The sequence below is a fragment of the Equus caballus genome, chromosome 4 (assembly GCF_041296265.1).
Source record: "Equus caballus isolate H_3958 breed thoroughbred chromosome 4, TB-T2T, whole genome shotgun sequence".
Taxonomy (NCBI): domain Eukaryota; kingdom Metazoa; phylum Chordata; class Mammalia; order Perissodactyla; family Equidae; genus Equus; species Equus caballus.
In genome coordinates, this window is record NC_091687.1 from 81507122 (window position 1) to 81530180 (window position 23059).

The following is a 23059-nucleotide window of genomic DNA, read 5'->3' on the forward strand; positions in this document are numbered from 1 at the left end:
CAAAACCGTATCTATCATTTAACCAGTTCTTCTTTAAAATTCTCTTGGCTTCTACAAGTCAACTGCCACTTCATTTTTCTCTACTCCTTCATTTGTCGTGGAATTGAGGACTCTGAATCTATAAATCAATAATATTAAGCACACTGGAGGGGACATACGCAGATTCAGGATAAATATAGCTTTAGTCTGAATACTTATTCTGTAAAGTTTTAATTAATCTAGTTTGTAAGGTGTAAAAATAGTTTCTTACAAGCAAGGAACCCATAGATGCCCATGTCTCTGTCGATAATAGCTGGGCACCCCCAGGGGGCGCTCCGTCTCACAAAATATAAGTGACTGACAGGAGCGTGCCTAACGGATAGGATCATTCTAGGGGTGTGGCCTCATAGGAGAGCCTCAGCCCACAAGAACGAGTTTGGGTTAGAAACAGGTTACAAAGCCTACGTAGGTTCAGAGCCTTTGAAGAATGTCTGCCCTGAGCCCAAGCCGGTCCTGGGTATCCAGAGTTCGCAAAGCAAGGATTGGGAGAGGTGAGCAACATGCACTAGCCGGATTGCCTTTCTCCTTGGCGTGCCCTCAGCTGACTCAGCAGAAGTAGATGGAGTTTGCAGTATTGCCCTACTAAGGGTGTCTTTGTGGCGGGCTGTAGAGCATTAGATTGAACTGAATTCTGGACAGAGCCTGCTGTGTACTCCTTCTTGTTGAGCAAAACTTACCCTACATCTGCTACTGTAGGAGCAAAGTGTCAGGCAATTTTGAAAGACTCAGGAAAGGAGTAATAATAGCAACAGTGATAGGAGTTCGGTCCTGGAGCAGAAAGCTCGCTGTCAGTTATTCTGGTGCATACAACAGGCTTTCCTGTTCTAGGGTCCAAACAGTACCGTGACTCTCTTACCCCCTAAGACTAACCACAATTCCCTCGAGTGAAGAACCTCCCAAGTCACGCACGGAGTCGGCTTTAGTCTCCCCTTCGACCTTTGTCATCCATCGATTAAGGGCGATTTGTTTTTCCAATGCTGTATTAGGAAAAAGAAATTACATAAGGGATCAACCATCAAACACGTATTTAAAATTCTGCCGCTCTGGGGAGGCAGCCGCCTTTCAGGGGAAGTGAGAAACGCTGTTTCCAGTCTGGAAGCCCGGCGTTCCTGATCCGGGGCTGACCGCGCCGCTCCAGCTGCCCCCGAGGCCCCGAGGAGCCCGGCCTCGGCCCCGCCCCGCCCGCCGCCCGCGTGGCTCCCTGAGGGGCCGCGGGCCCGGCTCCCTCCCGGCCCGGAGCGCGGCCGGCGCGCGTGCGGGGCTGTGCGGCTGCGTGTGGGTCCCTGTGTGGGAGATGAATTGGAGCCCTACGACTGGGTGTCTCCTTCCGAGTGGTTTTGATCAGCAATCCATTAGAGGATCATGGAAACTTTTTTCTGGCTCAAAGGATGAAAACTGAGTAAGTACATAGAACTTTGAACTTGCAATGAAACAAATACAAGCAAAACCCTAACAGTTAATCACGTCCATTCAAACCGTTTATTCCCTTTTTATGTTAAAGGCCGTGAATGCTTACAGGAAAGTGGCAATTTAAAACAATGAAGGGAAGCAGTTGAGAAACAAGAAGGCTAAGCGGGACGGCTTTAAAACCGGAGGAAAAATGAGGAACTGCCTCAAATGAGCTGGCCTGCATCCAGCTATGCAACAGGCTGTTTTGGGTTTAACCTATTGCCTTCTCCAACGCTGTTTTCGGGCTCCAGATTTACTTTGGTGTTGTTTTCTCTTTTCCTGTAAAGCCTTTACTGGGAGTTTAAGGATGTTGTGAAAATAAGGCACTGCTGGAAGCAACAGTTTGGCAGCCTGAGGTACGCTCGGGTTATTAGTTACAACTATTATTATTTTGATGTCTTTTTTTAACCCAGGCCAGCCACTTTTTACTCTCATCCATGGAAGGGCTGTTATTAACAGCCTCAGACTTTTGGGACCTATGATTCTTTGGCATGACCCTTCGGAAAGTTCTTAAGCGGGGATGGAGCAATCTTGATTTAAGTTGTGGAGAAAGAAGACAGATTTGTATTTTTCATGCTGACAAAAAATAGCTGCTATGACTTTTCCGGCAACGTGGACAGGAGCCAAGTGAAGCTGAACTGGTCATGGTCTGTCGTCCAGTGTTGCTGTGTCGTCGGCGATTTTGCCCCCGGCCCTTCTTGGTGGGCTTGGTGGTGGCAATCTGTCTCTTCTACCAGACCCTGACGCTCCGAGGGACGAGGAAGCTCACAGCCGCTGTCTCTGGGGCTGCCCCAAACACACCCACCGACACCCAGGCAAGCAGATGCCAGAAAGGATTCTCTGTGGAGGAACAGTGCTTCCTTCTCTCCGGTAATGCACAGGAAATCAGAAAGGTAAGACGGGTGATAGCTGAACCTTGACATTTTCTGCAAAGATAGCAGTTTGCGTCTCTCTGTCCTCTCTGTAAAACTAAAATTAACTTCCATGAGGTCTGAAAGGGATCCAGAGTCTCCAGGACAGCCCAGAGAGTGACCTTCTGACAGTGAACCACGTTAACTTCAACTTCTTATGTTTACTTCCAGAGAGTCCTGGCCATTATTTTCTCTCTCAGAATTTCACTTCATTTCAGCTGAGTGGAATAGCCAATTTGGAGGAGGTGGGAGTGATGTAAATTCTTTCTAACATATTAGGATTCTAAAAGATCTGAAGATTTACAGTTCAGGAACGTAAATCAAAGATTCATAAAAATTGATAAACATTGAGTATGTCCTCAAGGCCATCAGTATGAGGGCTCAGACCATTTCTGACTCAAAGATATTACAAAATTCCGTTTTACAATTGGTTAAATCAATTTTTCACTGGTGAACACATTTCTAAAACAATGTTTATTTCTGAAGCATTTAAAAGAATGGTATAATAGGTTTCTTCGGAAGAATTGACACACTGCATTTTATTGTTTATAGAATTAGGGAAATATAGACAATTCTATACTTAAACCTTTCTAATTAACTTTACTAATCTCACATGTCCAATGGTTGGAGAAAATACAAAATCCAAAAAAAACCCAGAATTTCTATTTTCACGAACCGCTTTGTCTGTGCCTGTCAGTGAAATGATGACCTTCAAAACAGTCCAGTCTAAAAAAGAAGAAAAAAAAGCCACACACACACACGTTCGTGGTAGCAAAGCCACTGATTTTCATGATACAGCAAGTAGCATAGCAAGATAATTTAGTAATCTAGAAGTATTATCTTATATCTGCAGTAGAATTAGGTAGATCCAGTGATCGTGGTTGTCATTTGGAGCAGAATTTCCTGCTGAATATACACTACTGCTACCATTATTGCTAATACCTCTAGCACCAGTACCACTGTGTTTCAAAAATGTTTTACCTATTTCTTGTCAGATTCATAACCCTGCGAGATAGGTACGGAGGTATCATCGTCATCATCTTACAGATAACATGACTGACACTCAAAGATGTTCAGGTGGGCCAGAGGGCTAGCATTACGACATGGTACCTCCACCTGGTTCCTACTGCAGGCTGACGCATACTTTTATTTATAAAAGTAAATTCAAAGCTCTAATAACAATTTGTGAAACCACAACTGTAAGAACTTATTGAAATACAAAATAGTATTATGTTAGAACAAAGAAAATTTGAAAACTTTTGAGTGACTTGTTTTATGAATGTCAAGAAACGTCTTGACGAAGAAATATCTCATGACAAAGAACAGCAGATCGTCTAATAGAAAGCCGTCTAGATCAGACTTCAATCGCAAGTGTGAGTCAGTTATTAAATGCTCTAAAATCATTGATGAATTTGTATTTTTTTCATTTATACTAGCATTAACTTTCATTTTCTTTTTTTGTGATGAAGAAGATTGTCCCTGAGCTAACATCTGTGCCAATCTTCTTCTATTTTGTATGTGGGATGCCGCGACAGCATGGCTTGATGAGTGGTGCATAGGTTCGGACCCAGGATCGGAACTTGCGAACCCCAGGCCCCTGAAGTGGAGCATGTGAACTTAATCACTACACCACTGGGCTGGCCTCTGTGTTTTTTTTTAATACATCAAATTTAGGATGGGTATAAATTGTGGCTTTAAAACTCACTTCTTGTTTGTTTCCAATATTAATACACATAATTTCTTTAAAAGTAGTTAGATGGTTTTGTGCTTTAAGTACCTAAAATTTTTGCTAAGAATTTTGGAGAAAAAGGTTTTTATTTATTAACTTACAGCCTTTTTTACTCCCTACTTGATGTTATGTGACTCCTGCTTTTGCCTGTAACTTAGACATATGTTAGCTGTTATTTGTAGGCTGTCACAGAAAATTCCATTTCAATCTTGGATCTCTGGCTACTTATAAACCATCTGAAACTTATTGGCTGCTTGTGTAAAACATTCACTCTAGAATTTTCTTAACAAAAAATGCCAAACATTTGATGATTTTTTTCAAATTGTTCACAGTCTCAAATATTTTAATCATAAGCAAGATTCTAAATTCGCAATTATAATTCAGAAGCCCAAACATTTGCCATGTACCTCTATTTTTAACATAACCTGTGCCAGCCATTGGTTTAGAGCCAGTTTTTAATAGAGATAGAAAGGAAGCTAGAAAGAATCATGCGAAAGTTGGTTAAAATCAGATATAAACTGGTTTTCCTTGTAATGTATGTTCCAAAAAGAATCAAATAATAATCCATTTTTTTTTTTTTTAAAGATTTTTTATTTTTTCCTTTTTCTCCCCAAAGCCCCCCGGTACATAGTTGTGTATTCTTCGTTGTGGGTTCTTCTAGTTGTGGCATGTGGGATGCTGCCTCAGCGTGGTCTGATGAGCAGTGCCATGTCCGCGCCCAGGATTCGAACTAACGAAACACTGGGCCGCCTGCAGCGGAGCGCGCGAACTTAACCACTCGGCCACGGGGCCAGCCCCAAATAATAATCCATTTTTGAAGATTAAATATTCTTTAAGATAGCTACAGTGAAGAAAGAAATGTCTTTGGGGTCAATATATAGATCATTCTCAAAAACAGCTCCTTATGAAGTTCATTAAAAAAAATAACTGAGGAGATGCTACGTAGATTTTCCTCAAGACCTAAAATACAGCTTTTAGGCATTTTACAGAAGAAGCATTGTTTCTATCTATAAATTTGGGGTTTTGTTATTACTTTTATTGGCAAACTAAAATATTCATGTGACTTGGGCTTTCCTTTGCTGGTATCCATCCATCTTTAAGTGATTTTTAAAGTTGCTTAAAACATCTGATTTTGACCTATGGTTCAGGGATTCCAGAAAGTATCTGACTGTATGAGATGTCCCCAAACCCAGGCATTTCATGCTAACTATTGTGTGTATGAGTATGTGCAGTTCTCCGGGAAAAAATCATAATCCCCTTCAGATATTCAGACCTGAAGAAGTACTAAGAAACATGATAAATGCTTAAAAAGCAATGCATTTAAACTTAAACTACCCCTCCAGGAAGCATAAGTTGGATCTGGATATATAAATCTAAAAAAGGAAAACAAAATCTTAATTAAGGAATCCACCTGAGGACATTTGAAAAAGTGTTTCAATGAATGCTGTAGTGTCTGCAGGGATAAACATTCAGAAGCTAAAATATGCTCACAGTGTATTTCTTGAATCATAGTTTTCATACTTTCATGAGTAAGCAGTAAGTATTTCTTAGTCTTTTTGGTTGTGGTTGTTTCTAAGAGAAGACCTTTTGTACTTTACCAGCCTAGGAACAGAGGGTTCTGTGGTAGCAGATATTTAAAGGTGAGTGACTGACTGTGCCCTTTACACCTTTACAATTGGGATCTGGTTCAATGTCCAAAACTGCTTTCAGTACCCATTGAGAACATGGTATAGTATATGCCAACTTTCCATAGTGAGGAAGTACTTTCCCTCTTCTGGCCAAATTTTAATTCTTTTTTCCACTTGAACTTTCCAAAGGGCCTTGCTAAGCAGCTGTACTTTTGTCATTTCTTCTGGGTTTTCTCCCAACATTAGTTGTTTGAATTTTGGCTAGTAATCGCCATGTCTTAAAATTATTGCAATTTAATATATAAACTGAAGACAATTTCGGTTTTCTTTACTGAAGTAGGTCACTCAGTAGATTTATTTGTTTTCCTGGAATCCAACACTTTCATATTTCATAACATAGGAAGCACATTAAATTATAAACAGACACAACGAAAGAAAATCTTCTTAGTCTATGCTCCTTTAATGGAAACTTTGTTATCTGGGGAATACATTTATACTCACCATAGGCATGTGTTTCTGATTATCTCCTGTTGATGCTCCACAAGGAGAATTACTATTTCTTTGTTGCTTGACTATCCATTTTCCATCTCTTCTTGACTCTCCATTCTTCAGTGACTGTTCTCCACAACTACTGTTCCCAGCATCCAGCCATAACCCACAATGCAAATAAATGACTGCTTGCATTCTAAGTGTTTTATTTAATTTTATTTTTCTAATTGTGCATAATATATTTAATGTTTGAAAATTTCTCAATAATTACTTGTTTAGCCCAGGTTTTTTAGAACTAGAACCCAAGGCTATAACTTATATGCTAACACTTTATGGGATGGTGCAATTCCAGGGATGAAAGAGTAGGGGGAAAAGCGGATGAGGGAGAGCAAATGAATGGGTGAATTGTGGGAGACATATGCAGAGAGGCTGTATTAAATGACTGCATCTCGGAACAGGCACTGGGGGAGAGGGGCAGGATGGGCAGGCAGTTTATCTCCTGCCTTCCCACTCTTCTGTCTTTCCTGGTTAGAGTTGTCCCATCCTACTACCAGGGAGTGTTACCTGGACTCCCAGGTCAGCCCTTGGGGAAGCCAGGGCCTCAGAGGGTGCAGTCCTGCCAGGGCAAAGGTGAGGTGGTCCCTCCTTTTCAATCTGTACTGTGCATAGGAGCTCCCAGGTCTTTGGTGGCCAGGGTAGTGAAAACAGTGTCCTTCGCTTTATGACCACAACATGGCATGAATAATGCCCACGGGAGGGGTATGTGAAGCAAGGTGATCCAGTATGTGGTACAGCAGTTGTGCTAATTTTGTTTTCTAAAATTCACAAAAATGTCTAAATACGCTCCCACTCTTGGGAAATGGCATCACTTCCTTTAAATGAAATGTTTGTAATTATCTCACTGAGAACTCTCCTCTCCAACTGAAAAAAAAAATCCTCTCACTTCATCTCTACCCTTTCTCCTCCTCATCCCTTTCATTCATTCTTTAATTTTCTTCATTCATTTAGTAAATATTTATTGAGTGTTTTATGTGTGCCAGACACTGTACTAGGCACTGGTGATACAGAAATAAAAGCCATTGTCAGACAGACAAGTAAATAAATATAGTGCTAGGGAATCCATAACTTTAAGACAACAGTTCTGGATGAGCTAGAAAGGGTAAAGAGAGAAAAGAGTATTACAAGCAGAAAACGCCACATATGCAGAGAAGGAATTAAAAAGCCTGATACATTTGGAGGTTTCAAAGTATTTGCTATGTGGTATGAGTGTGTGTGTGTGTGGTGCACTGGAAAAAGCAGAGCAGGAAGGCAAATAGATGAGGTAAAACATTCAGTGGGGCCTAGATATTGAAAATATGGGCATTAGAAGGGTTCTCTCCTGAACTCAACAGGGAACCCCAAAGAATGGTAAGCAAATAGTGGCTTGAATAGATTTCAGATGTGGAGAGAACACTCCAGAATGCACATTGCAGAATGGACTGGAGGGGACAGAACTGAAGGTAGGGAGACCAGTTGGGCTGCTGTTTCAAAATGCCTCCTTTTTGCCAAAACTTACTTTCCCCTTGTGTTCTTGAACACCCCCTTTGACCTTTTCCAGAACTGATTCGAGAGTTACTCTCTATTAGTTATAATATTGTCATTTACAACCTTTCCATTGGACCATCTCTTCTGCCAGTAAACATGCTCGTAACCAGTAACACAACAATAAGCTTTCTTTGTACCTGTCAATCCTCTTAATCTAATGTTCTCCCTGATTCTCTTCTTTCCTCAGAGAACCTGTAGCTTGTTCTCTTTGGATATGCTTCCTAGCCACCTCTACCCATACCATATCCTTTTCATTTGGCCTTTTCTACTGAAACTTCTCTCCCAGTGACATCTTGGCTACCAAACCCAATGATTTATTTTCAGTCCACATCCTTCTTCTCTGAAGCATTTTACTCTGTTGGCCAATAACTCATTTTTGAAACTCGCCTTTTGAATTCCATAACACAACAGGGTTGTTCTCTGACCTTTATAAATGAACATTTCAGGGTTCATTTCCTTGGTCTGGTGCTAAAAGTAGACATTCCCAAGCTTAGTTCATGAACCATTAATTGTCTTGTTTTATGCTTTCCATTGGTGATTAACAACTTTGCATATTGTTAATTTTCACCCTTGTACAGATAACTCATTATCTATATCTCTAGCTTGGATCTCACTCTTGAACCCCTAAATCTGCATCTCCAATTTCCTGTTATCTTTTATCAAGTGGTACCAAGCACTGAAAACTCAAATAATTTTCTCTTGAAATTTTCATGCCAATATCAATGACTCCTCCAGATCGCTCTATTTCCCTGAATGAGACTTCTTCTTCCCGCATTCTCCTAGATTTTAGGTTTTAAACCTCAGAGTTATCTTTGATATTTTTTGCCCTTTCTCCACATAGGCTCAAGGTCTTTATTTTAAAAGTGAAGAAAATGAAGCTCACAGAAGAAAAGTGCCTCTCTCAAAGTAGCACATCAAGCTGGTAATGATGACAGGATTGGACTGAGACCTGCTTTTCTAAGTAGCTCCATATACTACCTCTATTTATTGGTGTTATGGGTTGAATCATGTTCACCCAAAAAAGATATGCTGAAGTTCTAACCCCAGTGCCTCAGAATGTGACCTTTTTTGGAAATACGGTTGTCACAGATATAATTAGTTGAAATGAGGCCACACTGGAATAGGGTGGATCCCTAATCCAATATGACTGGTATTACAAGAAGACAGTCTAATGAAGACAGAGACACACAGAAAGAACGCCATGTGCTGATGAAGACAGAGATTGGAGATATCCAATAATAAGCTAGCAAGAGGCAAAGAAGGGTTTCTCTACAGGTTTCCGAGGCAGCATGATGCTGCTGACACCTTGATTTCAGACTTCTGGCCTCCAGAATTGTAAGACAATACATTTCTGTTGTTTTAAGCCACTCATTTTGTGGTACTTTGTTATGGCAGCCTTAGGAAATTTATAAAATTGGGGAGGCAGAATATGCAGCCCATGAGCTCTGAAGTCAAATTAATAGCACTTGTTGCCTTGAACACATTGCTTGATCTCTTTAGGATTTTGTTTTTTCCAGCTGAAAATGGATATATTATCATCTGCCTTACAAGGCTAACATGAAGCTTAAATGGGATAAATTACGTGAAGCACTTAAGGTGTCTGGCAGATAGAAAGTGCTCAATAAATATTGACTATCAGAATAATTATTGTTTAATCTCCTTGAGGATTTACTCCTCTCTGTAGTCCTTATAGATCTTAACAATTGGCCTTCACAAGCACGTGAGTCCTAAGTAATTGCTGCCATGAACGTAAGTACCTGGGTCAGGAGAATCTGAGGTGAAAGCCTTGTTGAGTTTCTGTCCCTAGCCTCCAGCCTCTAGGCTGTCGTTTTTTCAAAGAAAAATGAGCCTTTAGAATCAAGACAAAACGTAGAGATGGTAATATGTCACTCAGAGTCAGGCCTGTTTATCTGTAGGCAAGATCTTCAGTTTGCACTGAATCCCTTTTTTTTGTTTTGTTTTAGTTTGAGATGGTGGGATTAACGGCATGCTATAGCTATGGATGTGGAGAGATGACTTAGGGGAGTCAGTAGGGGAAAGAAGTTAAGAGTTTGACCCTGAACAAACATGTATCTATTTATTTGTTTCCTGTCTGTCTCCCTACATAGAATTTCAGCTCCTTAAGAGCAAGGACTTTATTTGACTTGTTTACTACTACATTCCTATTGCCAAAGCAGTGTCTGACAGATAGTGAGCGCTGAGTAAATTTCTAGTCAATGAATGAATAAATAAATGACTCATCAAGTTCAGGGTCAGGGAAGGCCTGCTTTAGAGCAGAGGCCAGGAAATGAGAGGAACAACTTCTTGCCTCTCTTTTTCTCTTTGTTGATCTCAGGTCCTCCACTCCATCTTTTTCCTGTACCAGTAGCCCTTGAACTCCTTTCTGTACCATTTCCTGCACTACTGGTTAATGCTAATCATCCTGTCATTTTGCTACATTGAATTGTTGCATCAATTATCATCCATCTTCCTGTTCTCTTCAGCTCGTTTGTCTGGTTGGGATCTTTATCCCCAAAACATTCTCAAGTATCTACTATATTAAAAACAAACAAACAAACAACAACATCCTTTCCCAATCAATGTGCCTTTCTAACTACTTCTAACCCCTCTTGGCTTCATTGTCACCATCATCTAACCTCTCTTTGTATAAAGCAGTTTCCATTTTTTAACACTGATTTTACTAAAAATCGACCTTTTACATGTTTTTATATTTTAATCAGAATTGAAGGTAAAGAGTTCAAAATTGTGCTGATAGCATCTAAATGCACTGATCTATGTATAGGAGGCTCCCAGGAGATGTTGTCAGCATACCTAACAGGTATACGACTTTCATAGAATTAGTTGGACTGCCTGATGAGGGTTTAATGCCTGTGGATTTCTCTGAGATTGTTGATTAGAGCTATGTTAAATTTTTATAATGAAATATGCACATGGGTGAAAAACTGTGCATACTGAAGTTTGCTTATGTTAGATAAATTTTAATGAAGTCTTGATGAAGCTCATATTTAAGCAAGTTATGCTAAATTTCCTGTGAATCAAGGAATTAATCAGTATATAGGTGTCATTCTCTCTTGCTTTCTCAAGATAGTGGCAATAACTTCTGCTTCTTTCTCCCTCTAAGCAATTCTGTTTCTTGTTCTCCTGGAATTGGAAACTCACATAAGATAAGCCCTCCTTAATGGAAACCACTAGATACACTGACATTATAAAAAGTGCTTCCTGTTATCAACTTTGAGTGTGTGGCCTTTTGGGCTGAAAGGAATGTTTCGGTTTCATTTATCCCTTTGGTTTCTTTTGGATATTTTTTCTAGGGAGCCATTCTCACTAGAAGGATGAGCTCATGTTCTAAAATAGGATTTATGTTCTCTAACAGAAACTGTACCAAAGTTGGAAATTTGCAAAGTAAACAGTACTTTGTCAACTTCTGTACTTGTTCAAAATGCAAAACAAAACATCTTGACTTATCATGTACAGGGATAAAAAAAGTATACAGTGATAAAAGAGGCATTGAATCTTTGCTATATATAAGAATCTTCACAAAAAAATTTATTCAACTTTCAATTGAATTCACTAATGGAGGGTAAGGATACTTATGATTCAAAATAATAGATGAACCAAAACAGTTATCAAGAAGGGCACATGGATCTGGAAGTGCAGAATGGGCCCCATCATGTGTTCTGAAATATAGCTACATTTGGTATCTCTAATTCTTACTTGGGGACTCTTGATAGAACCCCCACCAGTCTGCTCATAGTGCATGCCAATTAGAGCAACTTGCTAAGGGGATGCTCAGAGACTCTGCATGCTGCTGATGAGATCAGACCTAGCTATCTCCAGCAAGGCTTCTAACCCCAAACCTGTTAAGTATATTGCATAAGAAGTTTAATAGAACATAGGTATATTGTGGAACAAACATGAGCTTTGGTACATGTTGGTTCAAATTCCAGCGGTGTCATTTACTAGCAATAGGACATGGGTAAATTTTATGTAGATTTCTAAACTCTCAATCTTCTCACTGGAAAAATGGAGCTAAGTCCTACTTGTGAGAACTGAATAATTGTCTGACAACACCAAGCATGGTAGCTGACCAGAGTTGGCATTCAGTAAATGTTGGTGTCCTCCCTGCCCTGAAAAGCTAGCTTTAAGCTTTGACCTCAAAAACAAGCATTTAAATGGCTTATATTTGTTTCAAGAATACACCTACTGTATATATTTTGATCCTTAGCCTACGTGCTTTCTTCATTAGCTTTTGCTTAGACAAATGTTTACAGCAGCATGCCCTGTGCTAGCGGTCTTCAGTCACTCTTCTCTTTGACACCTCTAACTGCAATCGAATGGAGGCACATTCCACTGGTTTTCCAGGGCTATGCCTCATACTTCCTTCCTCTCCCGCTCAAGACAGTGTTTGATTGCAATTAGTGGGAATACAGCACATCTTCCCTGATATAAATATATAAAAGTGTAAATGATTTACAAATTTTAATATTTTAATTCTTTCTGTAGCCAATTTCTTATAACACACCTCACAGCTGATCTTGGCAAAGATGATATCTACTGCCCTAAGTATATTCTGACTGTGCTTAAGAGAAGGATCTGGGAAAAATTGGCCAATTCGGGATGGGAGAGTCAGGTAAGGAGAAAAGCATGATGACAGGGAATAATCTATGGGGAGAAAAGAGAATTTATTTAAACAGCAATATTACTCCAGTGTCCTGGTGTTTTTATTCGTTTTGACATAAGAAGAAGTGGACAGTGTTGGGGTGGTGGTGCTGACTTCTGGAAACCTCCAGAGCCACCTGTCAAAGGTGTACGTACCTGAGGCAGATCCCGCTGTGCCCCACGCACTCTCTCCAGGCGAAAGAAAAAACACCAATGGGGACCCAGGCCCACTGCTGAAGAGTTGAGTGACCCTGCACAAGGGATTTCTTTGGGTTTCATTTTCCTGGAATATGGATGGAAATGTCTGTTGCAGAGATGTTATGGGATCAAATTAGACACTGTAGCTCAGAGTGCTTTGGAAAACATTGAGATTATCAAAGGCAGGGGAATAAATATTATCACATCTGTTAAAAGATATACTGAGGCATATCAACAATTTTAAGAGTTTATTTGAGCAAAAATTGATTCGAATTAGGCAGCACCAAACCAGAAGGTTTTAGGAGTGCTCTGCTGGCGGGAGCACTGGGAGAGACTTTTATAGAAAAAAAGTGGAAGCGAAGTAAGGCAATTATTGATTGGCTATGGCTTAAATCTTCGTTACTGTTTGTGATTGGTTGTCCTTAGGTTTCAATTTGTCACCTTGAGGTACTTAGAAGCTGAGATTTTTGATTTGCTTGCGTAGACTGCCATGGCATTAATGCCACCTCAGTCTAATGGTTTCCTTGTTTAATTAACTTAACACACCCCAAAAGATAACGTCATGAAAATATTCTCATTGCATTTGGTGCCTCTTGAGGGAAAAGAATGCAGATATGCAACATAACTGTGAGTACCGAGAATACCCCTTTTTTTCATTAAGAAGTTAGAGTATAGCCTTCTATACAAATGTTAAGTTATGCAGCCATGTTTCAAAATGCCACTAGGAGTCCAAAATTGCTCTGTCACAATTGAGTTTCCTCTGGATGTTTCATTGCTTCTTTAACAAGCAATCGGAAGTATAATAGCATTCCAATAGCTTCAGCCCTGAGCCTGGTTCTTCCCTAGTGGAAAGTCTAGCATTCATTTAGCCAAAGTGCCCCAATGCTTCAGGAAAAATGGAACAGGAAATTAACTTTTCTGTAGCAGTGCAGGAACTACCTGACCTTAGCCAAGCATCAGCCAGGAAGTCGGCTTTCACAGTGAGCAGTAAGCTTTTCCTACTGGACACACCCAGAGGGCAGAAATGATATCAAACAGGCTTTTCCTCACTCCTCCTTTTGTTATTAACCATCTTTTTTTCTGAGTAAACTGGGGAAACATTAATAACACATCTGAAGCTTCCTACACACAAGCTAAAACTATTTTTCCCAAGTATTTTAGTGCTGCATAAGCTATTTTAAAAGCAGATAGATTTGAGGCAGAGTTAATTTTCTTTTTTATAGGGAAGTAGATAAGGATTGGGTAAAGGAAGTAAGCCGATTATTTTTCTTTTAAAGAAACAATAGTTAAAGTGATACTGTCTGCTTTAAACAAACTTGTTTGCTGGAGAGCAGAAAAAATGCACTTGTGAAAATATATTCTGTCGGAAATATAAAATTCTAGAAGCTAGAATTGTCTCCTGTTTTTGCTCTAAAATAATGACATTTTAAAAGGAAGTCTCTTTTCTGTGATATAAATGGGAGGATGTCACATCATCTAATGATGTACACACAATCCTAAGCACAATTCTTAGCAAAACCCTGAAGAAAGTAACCAAGCATTTATAATAATGTAACCGCTCGCTGTGAAGTTGAGCATTTAAACAAAACCTTCTAATAAATCGCTGGCAGTTGGATCAGGGCAGGGATCAAGTTTACACAATGCCTGGCACATAAGAGCTTCAATGAATAGATGAATGGGATCCAGTATAATTCATGCTGTGTGTCCAGTATAGGACTTCCTGTGGTGGCCAGCAGTCCTTAAATTCTTCTTTTGTTCTTTCAATCGAATTCTTAAATTCTGCTCTCCCTGAACAACCCATCCAGGTCCTCCACCATTTATAACATGTTCTCACCTCCTCTTTTCCTGAGAAGACCAAAGCAAAGCATTGTGTTAGAACAGATCATTTCTTCTTTAGGCTTGGCCCATGAGACCTTCTGCTGGACCCTTTAAGAATAAACTGGACCTTGAGGAAGGGAACTCGCTTTTCTAGCCAGTCACAGAAGAAAGCCAGATGCCATTCTGCAATATGATCCATCCCTTAAGGGAAGGGTTATAGAGTTTAGGGAGTTGAAAATTTGATAACAGTTTACTGGATGATGTCTTATTCTTTCCTCTAAAGATAATGCTTCTGCTATGGTATTACTAGATGTTGTCATTTCCTGTCAGTTTTTGATTTTTAAGGCAAAAAATTGTCCATCAAATACTTAAACATTCTAGAATAAGTGTGTAATTTGGGGCACTCTAAGATAGACTTTGAAGGAGTATGTGAGATTGTGTTATGATGTGTGGTGTGGCAGGGCAGCTTCTGGCAACATAAGCAGGATCAGGGTAGACTGGGTGGAAGTTTCTAGAGGGGAAGAATGGAAAAGAGGTTTCTTGGGGCTGGGAAAAGTGTTAGCCAGTGTAGTCTCCAAGGAGAGTCAAGGTTATATATTAGTCTGGAAGGGACAAGATGAGGAGGCCATGGAGATTGAACAGCCATGAGGGTGCTCAGAGTAAGCAGGAAAACAGCCTGAGTGCCAAGGCATAAATGTGTGTTTAAAGAAACTTGGTCTACAAATTTGGTATAAGGCAGGATGTTTCTTTTATGCGGAGTGTGGTGCCTGAATAGTTAACACTCATTCTCCCATTCTTCTTAACACTTTGTCCCCCAACATGGGTAGGATGAGGCAGAGCTCCTCTGGGTTTGTGAGGTGTGTGCCTCTATCCTGTAGCCTTTCATTCAACGGAGAACTGGAACTGACCTTCGCTGCCCTGGAGATGCAGGGCCACCTGTATGGAATCTGTTGTCTTTCCATCCTTAACCATCTGTGTGGTTCATGGGGACCTTGGATTTCTGGGGACAGTCTAAATGAACTGGTTGCTACAGGGGTGTGAATGCTGAGGGGAGAAGACAGGAGCCAGAAGTACTATCTGCATGGGATTGGTAATATTAGACACTTAATGTGGGTTTAGGAAATAATCCTCTCCTGGAGGTTATGAATGTGGTGATAGGCAGTGGATGGAGAATCTTAATCCTAACTCAGTGCCTGAACTCTACCCTTACATCTGGCAGGTGTTTTACTAGGCCAGACTCTCTGTCCAGAGTAGGGCACGTTCGCTGTGATGCTAAAAGAGATTCTAGGTTGGCCACCACAAGTTTTTTGGTGATGGCTGCTGCAGAGGCCTGGGGTGTGTGTGTGTGCAGTGGTGAAATGTAGAGAGGACTGCAGGGCTAGGAGGAGAGCGGAGGTCATAAACCGGGCAGGATGGGGTGGGAGGATGAGCAGCAAGCCTGTAGTAGGGAGAGTGGAGAGAAGAGAATGAGGGTTGAAATGGAGAATGAAAAGGGGAGTTCAGGAACTTAATAGGTGAATACTATGGAAGGTCCTGAAACTGGACAATGGTGACCCTGTTTTCTAAGCCAAAAAGAGCAAATGCAATGTGACAAAGGGCTTTTTACATCCTGATTGCGAATTTATTTATAGAACATTATAACAAAGTATAAAATTAAATCATATTTCATTGTGCAGTTAACATACTGCCTAATTTTTATCTAGCACCCAAATCTGAAAAGTCTGTTCATTGTATATTTGGTATCAATGGCCATATTTTTTCTTATAATGATGTATTTGCTCTAACACTGGATGTTTGTCAGAGAAGAATAGCAGAAATGGTGATCCATTGATTATTTTTAAATGCTTTAATGTCCCTAATTCATAAACACTACCGTTTCATATTCCACTTGCAATTTGACAGAACCCCTATGAAATCACGATTGAAATTTTTAAGGTTTTAATTTTGTTAAATTAATTAAACAAAGAGGCCGCTAGAGTGAGGTGACTCTAATGCTGAGGCGGCCTGCATTAGCAAATCAAAAGCTAAGCATGTCAGTGCCTCAAGGTTACAAAATGAAAATGCAAAGGACAACCAATCACAATCAGCCAAGTAGGCTGTAAGCTGGGGCCAATCAAATAGTTTCCCTGTTTCGCTTCTGCCTTTCTTATACATAAGTCTTTCCTCTGGCTCCTGCCCTCAGTGTTCTCCTAACCACTTCCGGTTTGGCGCTGCCGAATTGGAGTGGATTTTTGCCCAAATAAACCCTTAAAGTTTTAAATATGCCTCAATTTATCTTTTAACAATTTAAAGTATTTTAATTTGTCAAGAGGTTCTCTTGTCTTCTTTAAGAGGTATTTAAAGGCGCCTTACATTTATGAGAGGCTGTTTATTTTTGAATGCTTTTATGTGCACTGTTTGGATCTCCTTTGATCCTTACTATAGCGTGAAATGGCATGAAGAGTAAGATGGACGGTTGGTGCTTGTTTGCAGATGAGGAAAGTGATATCAGCAGATAATGAATTGGGGGTTGGGAATGAATAGGGCGGGGCCAGGAGTAGAGGGGAGACCCAGGATTCCGAAGGCCCTGAGCTGTTGCTGGCAGAGCCTTGACCTTCGATTCAGAGTCTGGCATCTCTGAAGATGTTTGGCAAATTGTTTGATGTTTAGGTATTGATATTGTTGTAATGACCCCAGTGTTCTTTCCTTTCTGTTACGTTTCCTTTGTAGGGACTTACTATTTTAAGACTCAGTTGCTGAATTAACTCCTTGTTTTGGCATCAGGGGACAGAGACTTGCTATTATTTAAACATTTTTCAAAAGAACAAGGTCTCTCCTTGTCCTCTGCTTGGTTTTTCATAATTGTGGATTGTCAATTTTATATTTTCTTCATCACGGATGTCCTTTAACTACTGCTAACACTGAGATAAGATTCAGGGGGCTGGAGAGCATCTACTCTGCAACCAGCAGATGCGATCAGGGCTCGAGGATGGAAAGAAAATAAATAACTTCTTCCGCCTCTGAAGCTCCATGTTGAGTGTCTGAGAGACATCCTGGAAGGGGGAATAGTGTAGAGAAAGCAGAAAGCAGAGGGAAGGAGAAGAGACAAAAGAGGGACACTCGGGTGTGATTTTTATTTGCTCCAAACTAAGAAGCAAAATCAAGTGTGCCAAAAGAAAAAGCAATCTACATTCTCTTCTGATCGCGTTTAAATTAGCTTCTTCTTTAAAGCTATCTTGACCACCATCTCCCAGCTATTTCTGTGTTTTTGTAATCTCAGCTGGGTCTTTGTTGTGTCTGTAAAGTTACAGCAAATAGTACACTGATGACCCACAGCTGTGCATCGTGGGTGGCACCTCAAAGAAAGGAGTCTTGGATTCATCGAAGGAGAAGCCTCCAGAGGAGGCTGAAAAAGGTGTTTAATATGATTTTCAAAACAGCTAGAAAAGAGAGGAAGAAAAATTGAGAAGCAGAGAAGGAAATAGAAGTTTCCCCACGTTGATTGAAACGGATAAGCATTTAATGGGGGTGGGTAGAGATAGGCAGCCAACTATTGCGTGGCATGGGAAGGTGAGAGGTCACAGCTGGAGACTAGATAAGGACTCGAGGAGAAATCGATGTTCTTGTGCTGTTTTTAATTTCTCCCTGTCTCCAAGATCCCTGCTATGTGTGAGGGTGATCCTGGGAAGAATGAGAGGCGCACAGCCAATGCTGTGCCCAGCAGGACTGTGCATTCGCTGAAGTTTGAAGATCTGAGCTGTTCAGTCTGCCTTTTTTTTTTCCTGTCTGGTAACTTGCTCTCCTTCAGTTTCTCCTCTTCTCTCTCTCCCAGTTGCACAAGCTCTGTACTGTGCACCCCTTTTGGAAAGGTGCAGTGTGATTCCAGGTTGTGAGTGTGTGGAATGGGCATTAAACATAGAGGTGACCTGGGGATTCTCAGCGTTTACCTTCAGATTATATGCTTACTGGGGCTGCGGGTAGTGTAGTGGTTAAGTTTGTGCAATCCAATTCCTGCCCCAGTTTCACTGGTTCGGATCCCGGGTGCGGATCTACACACTGCTATCAAGCCATGCTGTGGGAGGTGTCCCACATATAAAATAGAGGAAGGTGAGCACAGATGTTAGCTCCGGGCCAATCTTCCTTAGCAAAAAGAGGAGGATTGGCTGTGGATGTTAGCTCAGGGCTAATCTCCCTCAAAAAAAAAGATTATATGCTTACCATTTTCTAGATGTGGTGGGAAGTCTTTTCTGATAAGCAAAAATCCTAATAGATCCCTTAAGACTCAGTATTTCAGACATTCCCAGTGGACTAAGGCAAGTTGATATTATTGATCATTAAATATTTTCCAGCTTAGGCTGGCCAGGTCAGGGTCTGTCCTGCTGTTCCCTTCTGTTTTCCTCTTTTGTGCCCGCCTTTCTTCTTCTAATAATGGCAGTCTTGTAGACTCCCTTTCTGTTGACTTGATATCTTCACAGCAAATCCCTTCCTCGGGACTTTTCTCCCTACTTCTGGAACATTTTCATCCTCTGTACTTACCTGTCTCTCAGTTACACACACTGTGATTTGACTGTCCTGTTGCTGCTGCTTCTTGCTCTTTTTACACCAAACCCGGCTCCACAGTGCAGTACTTACTGCTCCTACCCTCACAGCGCTCTCCCTCCCCGTGTCCCCCGGGTGATTAGATCCCTCCTTAGCACGGGTCTCAGGGCTCTCTCTCATGGTTTGATCATCTAGGTCGCTGAGTGCCTCCATTTTTAAACAATTTCTTTTCCGCATTATGAGAATGACGGCATATGCTTCTCAGGAAATCCTATGATCTAGGTAGCAAAGGGCTGGCCTTCTGGAATTCTGTCAGGGTACATACAGAAAACAAAATAAAACAAGAAAACACCCTCCCTCTGTCTGTATACTTCCATTTTTCCTCATCTGTCTCCTCCCTGCCGTGGCTTTTAGTAAAAGCAATCAAAGTTCATCAGAGTTGGACCTCTGTAGAAGGACCAGCATAAAGTTGCCAACTGTGAAATTCTCTGCTACTTGCTAGGTTTTGGTTTCCTACTTGCACTTAATCGGATAATGAGAAATGTTGCGTTACCTCCACTTTTATCCTCATTGCTAGTTATTTCCTGTTGCCTACCTGACCGTATTTACCGCTCACGATAAAAAGTACCTATGGTGCTGACTTTCAAGGACTTCGTTTTAATTTCCCTTCTCATCTTTTCTCTCTCTCTCTCTAAGAATTATCTTTCTTCTCTCATTTTCTTTCATGCGCAACATTCATAACACATGCAAGCAACAGCACCACACCATCTCAAGGAGCTCTGCGGCGTTTTTTAACTCTTTACCCTGACCAGAGCTCTTACCTCTGTGGGAGATTGCTTTGGATGATTTCATTAACTGTTTATTGCTCTTCCCGCTGAAAAGTAAGCTCAGTGAGGACTAGAACTTTGTCAGGGTTCTTCACTGTTGTCTCTCTCAGAACTCTATGCCTATCACATACAAAGTGTTCACAAATATGAAATAGATAAATGAATGAGTGAATGAATGTTGAGAAGGAGCCAGTAGGAAAGAAAGGGGAGGGGATATTGAGGATCCAGGAGAAGAAGCGAAAGATGGATGAACTTCTCAGGGATTTGAGAGTGGCTATAGGGAGGAGGTTTGTTGCTTGCGGGGAGGGGGAGTGTGGATCTGGAAAATAAGCAGAGTGATTAGCCATAGACACGAGAAGGACAGATTTCATCTATGGAAATCAGAAGAAAAGAGGAAATGTTAATTGTGCCAATAGGCTATAGGTTTGTCAAAAAGAGGCTGTCTAACTCAGTGTGTTTCCTTCTACTGGTGCTGATTTCCTCTGTGAACGGGAGGCAGTTATCGGTAGAAGTAAGGAGGTAGCTAGAGAGTAGAAAAGTTTGTCACCATGGAGGATATGAGAGAGAATTGTCCAGGGAAGCATAGCAGGATAGTCTGGGGAACCTGAAGACTGCATTGGCTTTGCCAACCAGCATCTGTCCAAGTGGGTACTTTCCTTCAGCAGCTCTCAGCACCCCCAGCCTAGGTGCAGAACAGGCAAGCTGCTGAGATCTTCCTCAGGTCCCTCAGCTCAGAGTTTCCACAGCATCCTATTCCTCCCCATTTACCTGGCACATCACAATTTGTTATAACTAGTTGCTCATGTCTGCTTTCCTTGATGGGCTGTTAGTTCTGTGAGGGCAGACTTGGCTGTCTTCTTTACTGCTGTTTCCCTAGCTCTTCCATCCTTGAGGCTTTGCCATGTGAATGTGATGCAAGTACAGGGAGCAAGGGAATTTAATATATTGTGTACAGGGTGATTGGGGTGTTGGACTATCGAATCTGAGCTGCGGAGAAAGAAGGTGAAAAGGAAGTGAGGAGAAAGTTGGCATTAGAGGGAAAGATTGGTGGTTGAAGAACTGATGTGTTGGGAAAAAATGAGAAGAGCTGGAAATATATGAATGTGATCAGAGAATGGAATACATAGCTCATTTTATAATTTCAGAGGTGGGGACTGTTTTGGGGACCACAAAGTCCAAGATGTGGCCATTGGAGTGGGTGGTTGCAGTGAAGTGAGGCAGTCATTAGCAATGAAGAGATCATGGATAATTTATGGCTTGAGATGCAGATGTCTAAGCCTCCACTGAGACTGTTTTTTTTTTTTAAAGATTGACCCTGAGCTGACATCTGTTGCCAATCTTCTTTTTCTTTTTCTTTTTCTTCCTCTCCCCAAATCCCCCCAGTACATAGTTGTATATTCTAGTCATTGGTCCTTCTAGTTCTGCTATGTGGGATGCCGCCTCAGCATGCCTTAATGAGCAGTCCTAGGTCCGCTCCCAGGATCCAAACCAGCAAAACCCTGGGCTGCAGAAGCAGAGTACATGAACTTAACCACTCAGCCATGGGACCGGCCCCTCCACTGAGACTTTGTGGTGGATTTTTTTACCTCATAGTGAGTAAAATAATTAAAGGGCATGCATGTGTTTACAAATAATGAACTCATACTTTGCATTTATGCATTCATTCATTTGCTTATTCATTCATCTATTACCTCTTATTTAGAACCTGGCAGTAAGCTGTATGTACAACAATGACCAAAGCAGATAAATTGAGGCCTTCATGAAACATACAGACTTATAGGAGTGGCAGATATTACACAAGTAATATACGACTGTAAGTTGTGAAGAGTGCCAAAGGGAAAATTGGATTGAGGAAGAGGTGATAATGGGTTTTGGCCATGGCTATTTAAGTGGGTGCCATTTCATTAAAGCTATATTGGGGATACATTTTTTATATTGAAACTTTATTGTTTTTGTTTCTCTATTATTTGTTTAGAACTTAGGTAGAACCACAGATGAGCAAACTTGCTTCATTGGATGTTGAGTGTTAGGATAGTCCCCAGGTACAGTTTGAGAGTACGGCCAGAAGGTGCTCAGTGTTGTGGAGTGGTTCCGAGAAATGTGCCATCATTCCGTGATGGGCTTGAGATTCAGCTGAGGCAGCTATAAGACGAAGGCAAGTTCACTTAAGGTTCCCTTAGGTAGGGAACATTCTTACGAGGGTCTGCTTGCATATCTAGGAAAGCTGTGGTCCCTAAACTGTCCTGCAACTTTAATAATTTTTAGGTGGAAATGTATAGGATATGCATCCTAGAAAACTCCATCCATTTCATTTCCTGAATTCTCTAAAATAGGTGTACCATTCATCAATGGAAAAAATATCTCTATTTTATTCTTACAGTGGAAAAATTAAAACATAATTCACTATGATAGACTCTGCAATATTTCTAAAACGCCAAGAATCTAGACCAGCAAGGCAATTTGACTTTTAGTTATATATGACACTCATCCGAGGTCTACGGTATGATTTGTATTTGAGCATCAAAAGATGTCATAAGTACACAGCTACTTTCATAAATCCAGAAAAAAATCTTTCTGTCATGTGGAAAAAAACAAGTTTTATTTTTCATCCCTACTATATTTTAAAGAGCTGTATTTCTTGCTTTTGTGGTAAGTCTTGGTGAAGACTTTTTAGTAGTGTAAGTAACTGAGAAATATAGTTCTTTTATAATATAGCTCTTTATTTACCCTTTTTTTACTATAAATTCATTATTTTGCTCAAATCTTTAACTCTCTTTTTGTCATTCTTGCTACTATTCAAAATTCTACTGAAATAAATTTCTTAATACAAATTTTCACCTCTTTCTATTCTCAATCTTCCATGGTAGTATTTATAACAAAGACTTTTACATATTGAAGATAAAGATATTTGCTTTCATTCATTCAAAGTATTATTATGTGTCCACTATGGGCCAAGTACTGTTCCTAGGTTGGAGAAACAAAAGTGAACAAAACAGGTAAAAATATATGCTTTCATTTACTGTCCTTTATGCTGTGGGGAGACAGACAATAAACACAATAAATAAATAAATAATATTTTTGCATTTAAAGGTGATGAGTCCCACAGAAAAAAACATATATCAGGGTATATGAAAGCATATAGTTTATTATAGAAGAGCTTTTTATGACAGAGACCAAAATATATTAATTGAAAATCTTATAGAATTCCTA

General features: G+C 40.5%; 1 protein-coding gene across 7 annotated transcripts in view; it reads left to right on the forward strand.

Annotated features, from left to right (window-relative positions):
• Positions 1–387: 387 nt before the first annotated feature.
• The window catches only part of CPED1 (cadherin like and PC-esterase domain containing 1), a 271966-nt gene continuing 249294 nt past the window's right edge, over positions 388–23059 (forward strand). For 2 of the 7 annotated variants that reach the window (XM_023639557.2, XM_070264957.1), the window contains exons 1-2: positions 389–530; positions 1902–2381. In XM_023639557.2, coding sequence (XP_023495325.2) covers positions 2133–2381 — 249 coding nt within the window. In that variant the 5' untranslated portion in view covers positions 389–530; positions 1902–2132. Of the gene's footprint in view, positions 531–1208; positions 1439–1540; positions 2382–23059 lie in introns of those variants that run through there. The other 5 variants (XM_070264955.1, XM_014739102.3, XM_023639558.2 and 2 more) reach the window with 5 other exon arrangements.